This window comes from Trifolium pratense, linkage group LG5 (genome assembly GCF_020283565.1).
Source record: "Trifolium pratense cultivar HEN17-A07 linkage group LG5, ARS_RC_1.1, whole genome shotgun sequence".
NCBI classification, from domain to species: Eukaryota; Viridiplantae; Streptophyta; class Magnoliopsida; order Fabales; family Fabaceae; genus Trifolium; species Trifolium pratense.
Window position 1 is genome coordinate 5,885,918 of NC_060063.1, and position 15,087 is coordinate 5,901,004.

At 33.4% G+C, this 15,087-nt stretch overlaps 2 protein-coding genes and 1 pseudogene across 2 annotated transcripts; 2 read left to right on the forward strand and 1 right to left on the reverse strand.

The window, feature by feature from the left end:
• Window positions 1-306: 306 nt before the first annotated feature.
• On the forward strand, window positions 307-9,315 carry LOC123884796 (L-2-hydroxyglutarate dehydrogenase, mitochondrial). Its single transcript, XM_045934014.1, has 5 exons — window positions 307-751; window positions 5,338-5,619; window positions 6,099-6,535; window positions 7,167-7,326; window positions 8,779-9,315. Exons 1-5 carry the CDS (start codon window positions 407-409, stop codon window positions 8,887-8,889), a joined length of 1,335 nt encoding a protein of 444 aa, XP_045789970.1. The 5' UTR covers window positions 307-406; the 3' UTR covers window positions 8,890-9,315.
• LOC123884795 lies at window positions 920-4,196 on the reverse strand. The gene is made up of 2 exons (XM_045934013.1): window positions 1,782-4,196; window positions 920-1,361 (listed from the first exon to the last, which is right to left on the reverse strand). The coding sequence occupies exons 1-2, from the start codon at window positions 3,882-3,884 to the stop codon at window positions 1,065-1,067; spliced, it is 2,400 nt and encodes a 799-aa protein (XP_045789969.1). The 5' UTR covers window positions 3,885-4,196; the 3' UTR covers window positions 920-1,064.
• A 151-nt stretch (window positions 9,316-9,466) lies between the features above and the next one.
• Window positions 9,467-10,973, forward strand: LOC123884797 (annotated as a pseudogene).
• Window positions 10,974-15,087: the final 4,114 nt, after the last annotated feature.

Below are 15,087 nucleotides of genomic sequence, written 5' to 3' on the forward strand. Positions count from 1 at the left end.
TTCTATGATGCACAAATTGTGAATATTATTATAACGAATACGAATTTTGTAAAATTCATCGTTGAATTGAAAGTTTATATTATAAAGATCATCGATAATTTTAAAAAAAATCGAGAATCTTTTGATATGTTATTCAGACTTATCAAGATTAACCGAATTCAATAAAAAACTTATAAACCGTTAATCTTAATAAATCTCAATAACATATTCTATGCACCGGATAATCGAATGCATCTGTGTTGCAAAATTATTTTACACAGTGCACCCAAATTGCTAAAATAAAATACATTACAATCGTAATCAAACAGTCCTTAATTATTCATCATTTCCGTGATCATGATTCTCAATCAACAAACAAACACAATTGAAAAAAGTAACAACCAAATCTACAGCTAGGTGAGTTAGAATGTTGAAGAAAACAATTCATACGTTGGAACAAAAATTCACATCATCATCATCAAGAACATGTGATGTTCATATGAAATGGAACAACTTATTTAGGAATTGGGTCAGAAACCTTAGTAGTAACACACAAAATGACACAACAACCTCGTACTCTGTCCCAAGGGAGAAAGTTGATTGTATAGTGATAGGAGCTGGTGTGGTTGGAATAGCAGTTGCAAGAGCACTAGCACTCAAGGGTAGAGAGGTAATTGTCATTGAATCAGCACCTAGTTTTGGTAATGGAACTAGTTCAAGAAACAGTGAAGTTGTTCATGCTGGAATTTATTATCCTCGTCATTCTTTTAAGGTTGGTGTTTCTTTTTGTTATTAAAGTTTTCATTTTTATGTTTTTATTTGATTGTTGTTAAATGTTGATATCTGTAACGGATAAATTAGATTCAGGGACAAACCGGTAGAATCAAGTCTCAAAGTAGGAATTCTAATGGTTTGAACAGAATTCGGTACAAATGAGAAATGTAAAGATAAATTGAGAGTTTGTTTTTGAGAGAAGAAGATAATTGTTCATTCATTGATTCCTTTTCAAAGTGAGGCACAATGCCTTTAAATACAACCTAAAGGATAAAAATGTAAAATGACATAAAATAAACTATTATATAAGATTAAAATAAACTACTTAATTCATGATATTTATTTCCCATTACAATACCCTCCCCTTCAAACATCCTTGTCCTCAAGGATGAACAATCACAAGTGCCGTGTTTAAGAGGCAACACTTTCCATTTGCTTAGAACTTTAGCATCTCGAACATTTCCTCTATTAATCATCTTCCTATGTAGAATAGCCACAACAAAACTAACATTAGTAGCAACCTTCCGCGATCCATTCTTCGGTTGCCAATCCTTCAAGTTGGTTAAAACTTTAGGAGCATGAAAACTACCCTTGTAGATCATCTTCCTCTGCAAAATCAACCATTTATGAACTTCATAATAGGCAGCCTCAAAACAGTGCAGTTTCAAATAAGCAAACAATAGAGCCTTCCGATATATTGTATCTCCTTTAATATATTGAAGCATTTCAAGTGCATAGCAAATTTTGACCAGGAATGTATTGATCTTCATGCAATGTTTCAGACAAACAAAAAATATAGCACTTTCATCTTGTTTTAAATTAAACTTGAGCATTACCAAACTAGTTGAGTTCAATAATTTGAGTGCTTGTAAGTTCTTTTTTCTACCTAAAGGACCACACAAGAGAACACACAATTGATGAATAATCATGTGAGATGATTTTGTCAAAAGCTCCAAGGTCAGTTTTGGATGTCCAAAGTGAATTCGCATTATTTCAAAACATAACAAGCCAATCTCATTACCACCAACCTTAGAAACACAATAAACACATCTGCCATCTGCCCTGTCACCAAAATAACAATGACTTTTTGCCATAATAGAACTACACTCGTCATAAAAAAAACCATTCAAGCAGCTCCAAGTGTGAACATGTTGCATTTCAATTACCATGTGAATATTGCAAGTAGGAAGTTCCGAATTATTGTTGAAACTATCCATGTACACACAACACAGTTGAACGCTATGTGGGATCGCTTGAGCATATGATATGTGAATCAATTTACTGACTAGAGGTTTAACTCCCCTCAATACAAACTTCTTTCCAAATATTAAAAAGTCCATTTGAAGCTTAGAGAAGTTATGAAGAACTGAGCTAAGTGAGTTTAGCCCCCAATTTCCAAAACTTAAATCACAACATTCCAGAGGTAACATCTTCATATCTGATGTGAAAGTAATTGGTGTTATCTTCCAATATGGTTGAGATTTATCATGATAGGCCTCTTGGTTAGGAATAAAAATGCTAATATTCAGAAATTTATCATTAAAGTTCACAACCCCATTTGCTTCCAATATTAGAGTACTAATGAGACCATTTGATTCCTTTGGCATGATCATTTCTCTATGAAAAATAATTATGGGTGACATTTGCTTTAAAAACAATACCGAACTAACCTTTTTCCATTTCCAACCAATTTGATTGTGACTTTTCTTATGTCTAACATCAGTTCTCATGCATATGCGGCCAACACAAGAAAGCTCAAAGCAATTTCTACTATCACCAAGCATGTGCCACTCTTGAAATACCCTGCTGTAAGCATTGTGTGGGCTATAATAAATTGGTTTGTGTTTTCCCTTTAAATCCTCTAAAATTAGAAGACAAAATTCACAGTTATTGTGCAGAAACCATGAATCCATCACCCCTATGCACCTTGAATGATTAGTAGCAGGACATCTATCACAAGGTAAGGTTCCACTCATTCTATAAAGACAACATCCATATTCATTTATGTTAAAATCATCTTCATAATTATCTGGATGTTTCCTAACCTTTAATTCTAAAATAAAATTCATAGTTACCTCAGCTTCATAATGAGCGTGTCTTCCAAAATACCAAAACTCCCAATAGTATAAACTCAACATATTGAATAAGGTATAGTGACTAGGCATAATACACATCCTATTAATGCCTTTGGACAAATCAAATTCAACAGCTTGCTCATTATCCATGCATCTATTGATGATGACACTCCAAACAGCTATGTGGCCCTTTGGCATTTCATCAAACAGTTGGAGGGAACTTTGCAACATTGAAAAATGCTTTGCAGTAGTAACCAACAGAGAAAAATTGAGTGACGATGATTGAACCGCAACCCAATCAGGTGGTTCTGGAGGTATTGGCAATGACATTGTTGATGGAAATTGAACCGAAATAAAAACAGAAGAAATTGGAGGAAACAAGAGAGAAATCATTCCACCGGGATCAAAACATTTGAGCTTGTTGAGGTTTAGAGAAATTGATTGTGCAGACACATCAATTGTGTTAGATGACAGTGGTTTGATTTTTACCTTACTCAAGAGTTGCAGATTGGATGGTGATGAATGTTGTTGTGCAGATTGGAAGGTTTGATTTTTACCTTTTGAGAGTGGGATAGATCCTGTCATAGTTGGTTTTTGGTTCAACGATGTGGATTTCAACTGCTGCATTGTGGGCATATGGTTAAACACTTGGAGTGACAGCCTCGGAACCGCGCTACTATAGTTTAAGAAAGAAGAGTCGTGGTCAAGACTCTTCATCTCTGTGTTCATCTCTAAATTTGAATCTGCCACAACTTTTTCTTCAAGCTGTGCCTTCTTTGTGCAATCATCGGACAATGTCGAATTAGAGAAAACTGTCGTTGAATCGGAGTGTAAAAGTGATTTTGGTGGACATGAAAAGGGAGCTGGGATGTGGTGGTTAAAATCATTATCCCGTTCCTCATCCATCTCTACTACTTTGAATCGAATGCGCTTATGCTTCGATGCATGATCTCGAGTAAAAATTTCATCGCATAATAAACATAAACCCAATTCCATCTTCTCTTCCACTTCGAAAGCACTCAAAATTTTCACGGATTTGTATTTTTCAGCCATCATGAGCGCGCCAAATCGATGGCTCTAGATACCAATTGTAACGGATAAATTAGATTCAGGGACAAACCGGTAGAATCAAGTCTCAAAGTAGGAATTCTAATGGTTTGAACAGAATTCGGTACAAATGAGAAATGTAAAGATAAATTGAGAGTTTGTTTTTGAGAGAAGAAGATAATTGTTCATTCATTGATTCCTTTTCAAAGTGAGGCACAATGCCTTTAAATACAACCTAAAGGATAAAAATGTAAAATGACATAAAATAAACTATTATATAAGATTAAAATAAACTACTTAATTCATGATATTTATTTCCCATTACAATATCATCTTAGTTAGTTAGTGAGAAAATCAAATTGGGTTGGTGTCTTGAAAATATATTACAATCTTTGAATTTATTGTTGTATAGACATATCAGATCATGTAAATAGGAATAATATGTCTTATATTCATTTTTGGGCGTGAGGGGTGTGTTGAGAGCTATCAAGCATGGACACGGACATTGATACCATACACGACACAAACACTGACACGTCGACACTAATAATAATTTGAGAAAATGACATAATTCAATGTCATCATAAGTTTCGGTGTTATGTTGGTGTCAGACACCGACGTGTGTCTGACACTATGACACGCCTAATCCGAGGGGTGTTCGTGCTTCATAGGTTGAGAGTTCTATTTCGGATGAAATATAGCCTGAAAATGTGTTATAGTGGGAGTTAGTTCTCACTTTACAAGTTGGTTTTGTAGGGTTGAGTTAGGTCCATTCCAAGTTTAACGAAGTTGTTTCATTAATTAACCCAAAAAGGAATGATCTTTGTAAATTGGAGAGCAACGTGTTAGGAAATTTCATTATTCATTGGAATCGGTATAGTTGGGTCAATTGAAGTTATATGGTAGCAAACATAGTTATATTCCATGCTTGCTTTAGATTTCAGAATTGAACTGTTGCAGTATTTTACCTCGGTTTAGGACTTTTCCAACGTTTCGAAATTTCTGTTGCAGTTACAGTTATGTTTTTTTGATTGTTGATATTGCATAAAATTGTGGTTCATGTGCCGATAAATTGCAGTTATGATGTAGTCACAAACACATAAAAAACTTTGACATTACAACTGTAGTTACGGTTGCAAACAATCACTGAAAACTTTATGATATTCTTTTTGCTTGCAAAGTGAAATTAATAGATAGTTTTCTCTATGGATGTTTGGGGCTATAACATATGTTTTTACATCTTATCACATACTTGTGTATCTTTTTATTTTCTTAGACTGTTTTACATGCATATTAGAATAAGATGGTATCAGAGTCTAAGATGGTATCAGAGCCTCCTCCACGATCCGCTGGGCCGCCTGCTATCAGGCTCTGATACCATCTTATTCTAATAATGCAACTAACAGAAACATCACTGTAACATTTCCTCTCTTTTTGAATGTAATTCAGTCTATTTTTGCAGGCAACTTTTTGTGTAAGAGGAAGAGAAATGTTATACAAGTATTGCTCAGAGCATGATATTCCACATGAACAAACTGGTAAGCTTATAGTAGCTACTCGATCCTCTGAGATTCCAAAGCTAAATGATATTTTGAATCGTGGTATTCAGAATGGAGTTGATGGTTTGAAGATGATGGAAGGTGTTGATGCCATGAAAATGGAACCTGAATTGCAATGTGTGAAAGCAATACTATCATCTCTATCAGGAATTGTCGATTCGCATTCTTTAATGCTTTCTTTAGTGGTATGCATTTCTAGCTTCTTTTACCATGTTGTAGAAATGGATTTCGGTTTGGTATAGTAACTATGTTACCCAGTTTTCGATCTCAACCATCCAATTTCAAATTAACAGTCAAGACTCAAGACATGATCTTCTTAAATTGATATCGTTATTGTATAATCTAAACAGTATGATATCAAATTAACGTCCGAGATAGAAAATTATGTGCAACTACGGTTTTTGCTTACTACAACAGATCCTAATCCGTTAAAATGGACCAACATAACCTATGAAGCACGGACACCAGACACATTGACACCAATAATAATTTGAGAACATAGACGCAATTGAATGTAACCATGTGTATCAGTGCTCAACACTAGACACGCCGTTAAATTTGAATAAAATATAACTTTTTACGAATCAATTTTTTAGCCAACCATTTTCTTTATGTCGAATTAAAATTGCACATTGACTGGAATGTAAACCCAATGTTGGTTCAGGGGGAAGCTGAAAATAACAGAACAATATTCACATATAATTCAACTGTCATTGGTGGTCATATAGACGGAAATGAGATTAGTCTCCATATATCAGAAACCAAGAGTCTTAAAGAATGGAATGGAACATCAATTTTGCAACCAGAACTAGTACTTGTTCCTAAACTTGTAGTAAACTCTGCAGGTCTAAGTGCACCTGCCCTTGCAAAAAGATTTACCGGCCTACAAAATAGAGTTGTTCCTCCAGCGTATTATGCGCGCGGTTGCTACTTCACATTGTCGAATACTAAAGCTGCTCCATTCAAACATTTGATATATCCTATACCGGAAGATGGTGGACTTGGAGTGCATGTTACTTTAGACTTGAACGGTCAGGTTAAGTTTGGTCCGGATGTTGAATGGATTGATGGTGTTGATGATATCTCAAGCTTTCAAAATGAGTACTTTCTAATATCCTTTCCCTTGCATGCTTTTGAATTCTTTTAGTATCTGTTTATATGCCATGTTCCTCCTTCATATGATTCATAGCAACATTTTCTCGGTTGAATCTGTAGGTTTTTGTGTCAACGTTTAAAAATGATACTTCTCTATTATACTCTAATGCTTCTCGTCTCCTTGAAGTACTTTTTTCCAATCTTATTGCTTACTGTCATTTCTTATTTAATGTTTAGAATCGTAATATTTTGTGAGATCTCACAGTTACTAGTGATATGACCAAAGTAGTAGTCCTTACAAAAACAGGGAAGGTATAACTTGTTAAACTAGTTTTTACGTGTCGAGTTATTCGTAGTTCAAATTCTATGATGGTATAAGAGTCTATTCGAGATTCAATATCTATCAGGCGATCTGCATTGACTATATTGTTATATCGTCTTAAAATTTAAGCCGATTACTACAGATATTTCATCTATCATGTATTTTGGATATTTTAGTTGTAAGAAAAAATTGCTTGAAAATCTTGTATTCATATTTTACATTTTCTTTCATGGAATCATGGTATGCTTTCTATATATGCCCTCAAAAAGAAAATATGTTGATTTGTTCACTGATTTAATTAACCATTGATCTTAGGTTTGACTATTCGGTAAATGCAAATCGCGCTGAGAAGTTTTATCCAGAGATAAGAAAGTACTACCCGAATCTAAAAGATGGATCTTTGGAACCAGGATATTCGGGGATACGGCCAAAACTTTCTGGACCCTATCAGTCACCTGTTGATTTTGTAATACAGGTTATTTCTCAATCTCTCTCACTACTGTTCAGTATTGACATTGTTGTGTAAGATGTTAGATTTTAATGCTACATTTCTTCCATCTAGTATTTGCACAAATTTCTATTCACCTTATTTTGTAAACATTAAATTAGTTAATTGTTGGTATATGCTGCTGTGTTAATTTTTTATGAACCAAAGTTATTTTATACATTTTTTTTACAAATGAAATTTATTTGAATTGGCACCCTAAAGACCTAAACTATTCATGTGTCTTAAGCTCCTAAATCCTAATGTAGCGTCTATGATCAAAGGAGTGTCAAAGTAAAGAAAAATCGAGTTTTTTTGACATGAGTCTGAGCTACCCAAACACGTGTCGTACTAGTGTCATACCAATGTCGGACACCGAATCGTGTCGGACACCGCGACACGCCTAATAATAGAGGTGTTTGTGCTTCATAGCTTCAACATACCTTATACGTGTCTAAAGGCATAGCTGATATTTGGTCTAACCATACCACACCTTTTTCCCATTGTTATTTGAAGGCTTGAATTATGATTAGTTGCATTGGCCTCAAACATATGCTCCACTCTTCGCCATCTTAATGCATTTCCATCAATACCCCTACATCATAGATCAATTATTTTTATTATTAATGTATAAATCACTCAATAAATACAAAGAAAAAAATGTTGTGTTTAGAGAGTCTCTACAATTTTATGTCAGTTGAAGCTAGCTTTACACCATTATCTTATAAGTGCTTGTAGCATAAGTGGTTATCATATAAGTGCTTATGTATAAGCTAATTCTATACTAAACAATAGTCAAATTGTTTACATATAAGTTATAAGTTGTTTCTATAAACTATTCTGAAGGCTTATGAAAATAAGTTGAAAACAGCGTATGAAACATGTCATAAGCTTACAGACAGACTCACAAGTGCTTATGCCAGTAGTAGATAAGCTCAAATAAGTCTATCCAAACAGATTCCAACTTATCTAGAGTTCGACCCTCGCTGCCAGGTTCTTATCAAAAGGCATAGCATGATTTTCTTTTAGCATCTAAATCTAATGCTTTTGATATCTTGGAGCTTATTTCTATGTATTCATTATCTTTCTTGTATATGTTATCTCTTTTGTGAATAATCTCTCCCTCTCGCTGTGACAAAACAAAATTTGAGATGATTTTAGGGAGTAAAAACATTTTTAATCCTCAGTATAAGGAGAAGTTACATTAGCAACACTTAGAATTAACACATACATTATTACTCTTCCTATTTATGTGAATCCAAACAACTCATTCGTATGAAATTCCAATGTGAGTTAGGGTATGCCAAACGCTATAGCTTTGGCATCTCAGTTTTGTGGGTCGCATAGCTTTTGCAAGTCTACTAGAAGTTGTTTTCAAACAATATGGTTAGCTACTGTATATTTGAAACTTTAGTCTAACTCCTATTTAATATATATATGCAGGGAGAGGACATTCATGGGGTATCTGGTCTTATTAATCTTTTTGGAATTGAGTCACCTGGTTTAACATCAAGCTTGGCAATTGCAGATTTTATTTCTACTAAATTTTTGTGATGATCTATAGGTATGAAGCATGGAACTTGTAGATACTTGACTTCACCAAAAGATTTTTTTTGTCAAGTATTAGGCTAAAAATTTCGCATTTAAAACGAATAAGTGAGATGTTTGGGATTTGAACAACGACCCCTACATACATAAATATAATGTAGTATCTGCCAACTGAGCTAAACTCACGGGACAAGACATATTGTTATTGCACACAAAAATGTCTTCAATTGTAAGCTAAAATGTAGTATGAGATTATATAAACCATAACAATAATACATAAATATAATGTAGTATCTGCCAACTGAGCTAAACTCACGGGACAAGACATATTGTTATTGCACACAAAAATGTCTTCAATTGTAAGCTAAAATGTAGTATGAGATTATATAAACCATAACAATAATGCAATTTAGGATATTTAACATGTGTTTATCATGATACTCTTCCTCGTCTTATTCCGCAAGAAAACGGGTAATTAATGTAGAGATATGGTGGTAGATATATATTCTTTTTAAATAAAATTGTCAAATACCCAAATAATCTTTTTTCCTCTTTCTTTGATATATTAAATTTACGAATAATATAAGATATTTTTTAAAAATATCTTTAATCATATCTCTTTTGTTTACTGCACATATAAATATATAGTCTATCTACATTATTTCCTTACAAGAATATTCGATTCTCTCTAGTGCCAATTTAAGTAGACTAATTTATCTTCTTAAGAAAAATTCATTGTGCGTTGTTATTATTATTATTAAGTGTGTGAAAACGAAGATGTCTTTGTCTCGAACATGCTCACATTGCGGCCACACCTCTCGAGAATGCTCAAAGTGCGGGCACAACTCTCAAACATCCAATGACGGGGGAGAACATAGCATCATGCTTTTTGGCGTTAAAATCACCGTAGCAACCAACAACAACAACAACAACCTCTCTCAGCACCAACAAACTACGGCTCAAGTTTCCATCTCCACTGATGCCAGTACTGTCTCCGACAATGCTCATGCTTCAACGGGATCCAGCAAATACAAACGATGTTAGTAATCAAAATTAATAGTAATTATTTTGTGTTATTCCTTCCGTTTTGCCAAAAGATACTTGTTTTGCCAAAAGATACATAAAATTTGTTTCACGCAATAATTAAGTTTAGTTTCTCTCAAATAATTTTTATTTAAATTTTTAATAATTAATTTTAATAAATAAAAGACAGTTTATTAATGTTTTTTTTTATTATTATTTTGGCTTTTGTTAATGAAGCTGTTTGGACGGATGAAGAACACAAGCTGTTTTTGAAAGGGTTGAAACATATTGGTAAAGGTAATTGGAAAGAAATTTCTAGACGCTATGTTAAAACTCGGACACCAACTCAAGTTGCAAGTCATGCTCAAAAGCATTCTCTTCGTCATTCGAACCAGAATCGCCGCCGCTACAGGAAACCTAGTGTCTTTGATCTTACAACTGATACGGTAATTTTTTTTCTTGTTCTAACAACTTTCTTTTACTTTTAAAGAAATTGTTTTTATTTTAAGTCAAAAATAAAAATAGATATAATTTGAACTAGAAAAGGAAAAGATTGATCCAATTTTGATTATTTATTTTAGGAGGTGGAATCTTCAACTATTATGGAAGATGAGCAAATTCAGCAAGAAACCGTGGTGCCCCTACCTCCACCAACCCCCATTGCCTATCCATCCACACAAAGTTGCAGCAGCCCCGCCAACAGCCCTTTACCGATCGTTCTTGGTCAAGTAGCATTGCCGGTGTGGCCTCTTTCTTGGGTCAACTTTGATGACAAGGTCTTCTTCTTCCGCTGAGAGTTTTCCATTGTCATTGAAACTGCAATCTTTGCCTCCATCGGATGATCATTCACCGGAAACTGGAAACTAGCGGTGATTCGTCACCATCAACTTCATCGTCGGCTTTTAATTCTATGTCTATAGGGACTTGTGGTGGGAGCGGGTATAGCATTACTAATGTTACTTGAAAATATAGTTTAGGAAGTCTAAATTGCACGACTTGGTGTTTACTACAATTATTATTTGATTTCTCCTCTTTAGTTGATTTTCTGAATTAAAATTATTGGTTTAGTTTCTGCCTCCAAATCAATCCTACATTTCTACCTATGATTTATTTTGTAATCAAGCAAGCAATATTTCGTAATGAATTTATTTTTATAAACTATATGCACCGGCTAAACATCGAACTTCGAACCAAATAATTAAGGTATTCAAATAGTAAATAATTATCACTTGTGTTAAATGTTAAATAGTGTCTTCAACAAAATATTAAGATAGTAATTTGTAACAAATGATATTGCATTCAAGACAAATATAAAACTTCTTAAGCGTCTGTTTGGTTTAAGAGAAATAAATAAGGAAGAGAGAAATAGAGAAGAGAGACCAAGTTTCTCGCGTTTGGAATGCATTGGAATAGCAAAGATATATTGAAAATTTGTGGGACCCACCACACTTTTTTGTTTTCTCTCCAAAATAGCGAAGAAAGGCAAGAGAGAAGAACACTGTTACTTTTGTTGTTCCAATTTTACCCTTGAAATCTGATATCCTCATGGTTTGAGCAAGTTGCAACAATGGTTTTTGAGAACAGAAGCTATCAGAAAACAGGCTGAAAAGCATCCATGTCGGTGGACAAACGATGGGCCAAAAAAAGAGAAAAATGGAATGAAGACAACATCAAATTGGAAGAGACTAGTGCTATATGTATTGAAGGGTGTTTCAACAAGTGATTCAAGATTTTTCAACTAGGGGCATTTAATACTTTCATAAATAATCAATTTTTCTCTATACTCTATTTCTTCTATCTTTCATTCTTTCTCTTCTATTAATCAATACATCAAATCAACTCTATTTCTCATAAATTTCTCTCTTGTTATACTCTCTCACATATTTATCTCTTTTCATTTTTTCTTCACAACCAAATACACCCAAAGTCTTCTTTAGTTAGTAACTTTATAACTAACGGCTGAACTTAGTAGAGAGAACCGTATTTTGATCTCTCGCTACTGCGATCGGGATGGAGTTAAAATCATTTGACGTCATTATAAAAAAAAAAAAACATTTGACGTCAAAACTAACTTCTGAACTAGATTAAACTGGTGGTGAAAAAAAATATTGACGACTAATTTGAAATTTGAAACTGATACAAAGAGAAACATTATTAATAAAAAAGTTACGAACCATTTACAATTTTAATATATCAATGTAATAGCCAATTATGCTTAGAAGACTAAAACATGATTCACACAATTTTTAAAGGACAAATGCTAAATAATATCCAAGGGATATTTGTTAAAATATAAAATTAGAATGTTCTTTTTGAGTATTGTATATTCAATATATTAAAAATTTAATTTTTAATTTTTTTTTATAAGCAAAAAATGAATCATAAGGAGTATAAAGGGTACTCAACCCTTATAATTCTGAAAGAAGCCATTAGATGCTAAAAATGCAAGATAATGTGTCTTTACACCAATCTAAAAATATAAGAGAAGACTTAAAAGCTATTCTACCAACAAACCAAAACCAGAAGATATAAATAATTTGATCCACTAAGGATTACAAGTTAATGACATCACCTCTAAACATTATATTATTACGGGCTCACCATAAGCTCTAAGTGGTTTCCAACCAAATTACATGTCGAGCTTTTGCATATGACTTATTCTTCACAAAAGCACCAAATGAGATAAAGTGCTTCCAACAAACTTCAAGGGGGATAAAATTCACACTCAGCCACTCGATAATTCTCTTCCAAATTTGTTGCGAAAAAGAGCAATTGAAAAACACATGGTCAATGTCTTCCTCTTCTCTGAAGCAAAAGGCACAACACAACTCACGCGGATTAACAATAACACCTTTTTTCGCCAATGTCATACGAGTTGGTAGTCTAGATAATAATAATCTCCATCCAGATATATTCACTTTAGATGACATGTCATTTATCCATAATTGATTCAAAGCTTCTACCACGTTCTCTTCAATTGCCAAAGTAACAACACGAGATAGTAAGAACACATACATCGAATGGACCGAGAACTGGCCGGTTTGATCTATGTTCCATCTAACACTATCTTTGTCATTCGGGTAAGGAAAAAATTTTGTCAACAAAGTGTCTAACTCTTGCACTAATTCCTGCTCAGCTACATACAAGGTCGAATTTCATTCCATCTTCCACACCCAAGTGTGAGCTTGCCACATACAACTAGCACCTACCACTATATTTGGATACAATGCTTTATTGAACAAAATTGGGAATAAGCTCTTAAAACAAACTAGTCCCAACTAATTAATCCCCATTCTTAACTCCCCCAATCTTCATGATATCACACCACCACAATGAGTGTCCTTTTACATCGTTGGTTGAATGCGACATAAAATTATCTACCATATTCCCATATCCATGCTTCAACAAATTGGACCACAAAGTATTTTCATCACTAATTCCTCTCCATTTCCATTTACAAAGTAAAGCTTGATTGAATAAATCAAGATTTTTAATACCCAACCTTCCTTTGTCTTTTGGTAGGAAAATAGTATCCCAACTAACCCAGCAAATCTTCTTTGTGTCGGAACCTCCACCCCATAAAAACTTCCGTTGAATGTTAACCAATTCTTTTAAAATACATGATGGTGTTGGAAAAGTATAATGTGTGCTAAAAAAATTGTTTAATTACATTTGTTGTTAAATGTAAATATATTTAATATTTAATTAATTATGTTTAATTTTTAATTTTTTCAATACATAATTTCTTTTATTTATTTTTTTGTTTTTAGTTTTTTGACTAGTGTCTCATAGCACTAGTTAGCAAAGTTTTTTTTTTTTTCGGTAGTGACTAAAAAATTTCAACTTAAAAATGAACAAATAAATTTTCTGAAGCTCAAATTCTAACTTCTACGTGTATATAATACGATATCAAGATCATTAGCAAAACAATTACTATAAAAAAAAACTTTGCAATTTTTTTTTTGTCAAGTAGCTTAGTAGCTAGAAAATCCACCTATAAATGGAGTGTCCCGAATTCGAAACTGAACTTCTGTATATATATCAAACCATTTCTAAATACTAATAAAGGAACATTTACTCAAAAGAAAAAATAAACTTAAGCTTCCATTTTAAACAATGTTCTCTTCTAAAGAATGTGCCACTTTCTCATAAGTGTTTTGTTTGTGCTAAGGTTTTTGCAGCACACATGTTTGGTTTTTTTCATTCTTTAATGCATAGTGTGATGATGATGATAGAATTAGAAATGACATGAAAATTTAATTTAATTTATTTTTATAGGCAAAGAATGAATTATAAGAAATATAAAGGGTACCCAACCCTTACAATTCTGAAAGAAGTCATTAGATGCTAAAAATGCAAGATAATGTGTATTTACACCAATCTAAAAATACAAGAGAAAACTTAGAAGCTATTCTACCAACAAACCAAAACCAGAAGATATAAATAATTTGATCCAATAAGGATTACAAGTTAATGACATCTCCTCTAAACATTATATTATTACGGGCTCGCTATAAGCTCCAAGTGGTTGCCAACCAAAGGAGATAAAGTGTTTCCAACAAACTTCAAAGGGGATAAAATCCACACTCAGCCACTCGAAAATTTTCTTCCAAATTTGTTGCGAAAAAGAGCAATTGAAAAACACATGGTCAATGTCTTCCTCTTCTCTGAAGCAAAAGGCACAACACAACTCACGCGGATTAACAATAACGCCATTTTCCGCCAACACCATACGAGTTGGTAGTCTAGATAATAATAATCTCAATCCAAATATACTCACTTTAGATGACATATCATTTGTCCATAATTGATTCAAAGCTTCCACCACGTTCTCTTCAATTGCCAAAGTAACAACATGAGATAGTAAGAACACATACATCGAATGGACCAAGAACTGGCCGGTTTGATCTATGTTCCATCTAACGCTATCTTTGTCACTCGGGTAAGGAAAAAATCCTGTCAACAAAGTGTCTAACTCTTGTACTAATTCCTACTCAGCTACATACAAGGTCGAATTTCATTCCATCTTCCACACCCAAGTGTGAGCTTGCCATATACAACTAGCACCTACCACTATATTTGGATACAATGCTAAATGCTTTATTGAACAAAATTGGGAATAAGCTCTTAAAACAAACTAGTCCCAACTAATTAATCCCCATTCTTAACTCCCACAATCTT

Coding starts and splice junctions, on each gene's coding strand:
- LOC123884796 (XM_045934014.1), top strand. CDS start 407: ATGTTGAAGAAAACAATTCATACGTTGGAACAAAAATTCACATCATCA. Junction 5,620..6,098: donor CTTTAATGCTTTCTTTAGTG/GTATGCATTTCT, acceptor ATGTTGGTTCAG/GGGGAAGCTGAAAATAACAG. Junction 7,327..8,778: donor CTGTTGATTTTGTAATACAG/GTTATTTCTCAA, acceptor ATATATATGCAG/GGAGAGGACATTCATGGGGT.
- LOC123884795 (XM_045934013.1), bottom strand. CDS start 3,884: ATGATGGCTGAAAAATACAAATCCGTGAAAATTTTGAGTGCTTTCGAA. Junction 1,362..1,781: donor GTGTTTATTGTGTTTCTAAG/GTTGGTGGTAAT, acceptor TTGATTTTGCAG/AGGAAGATGATCTACAAGGG.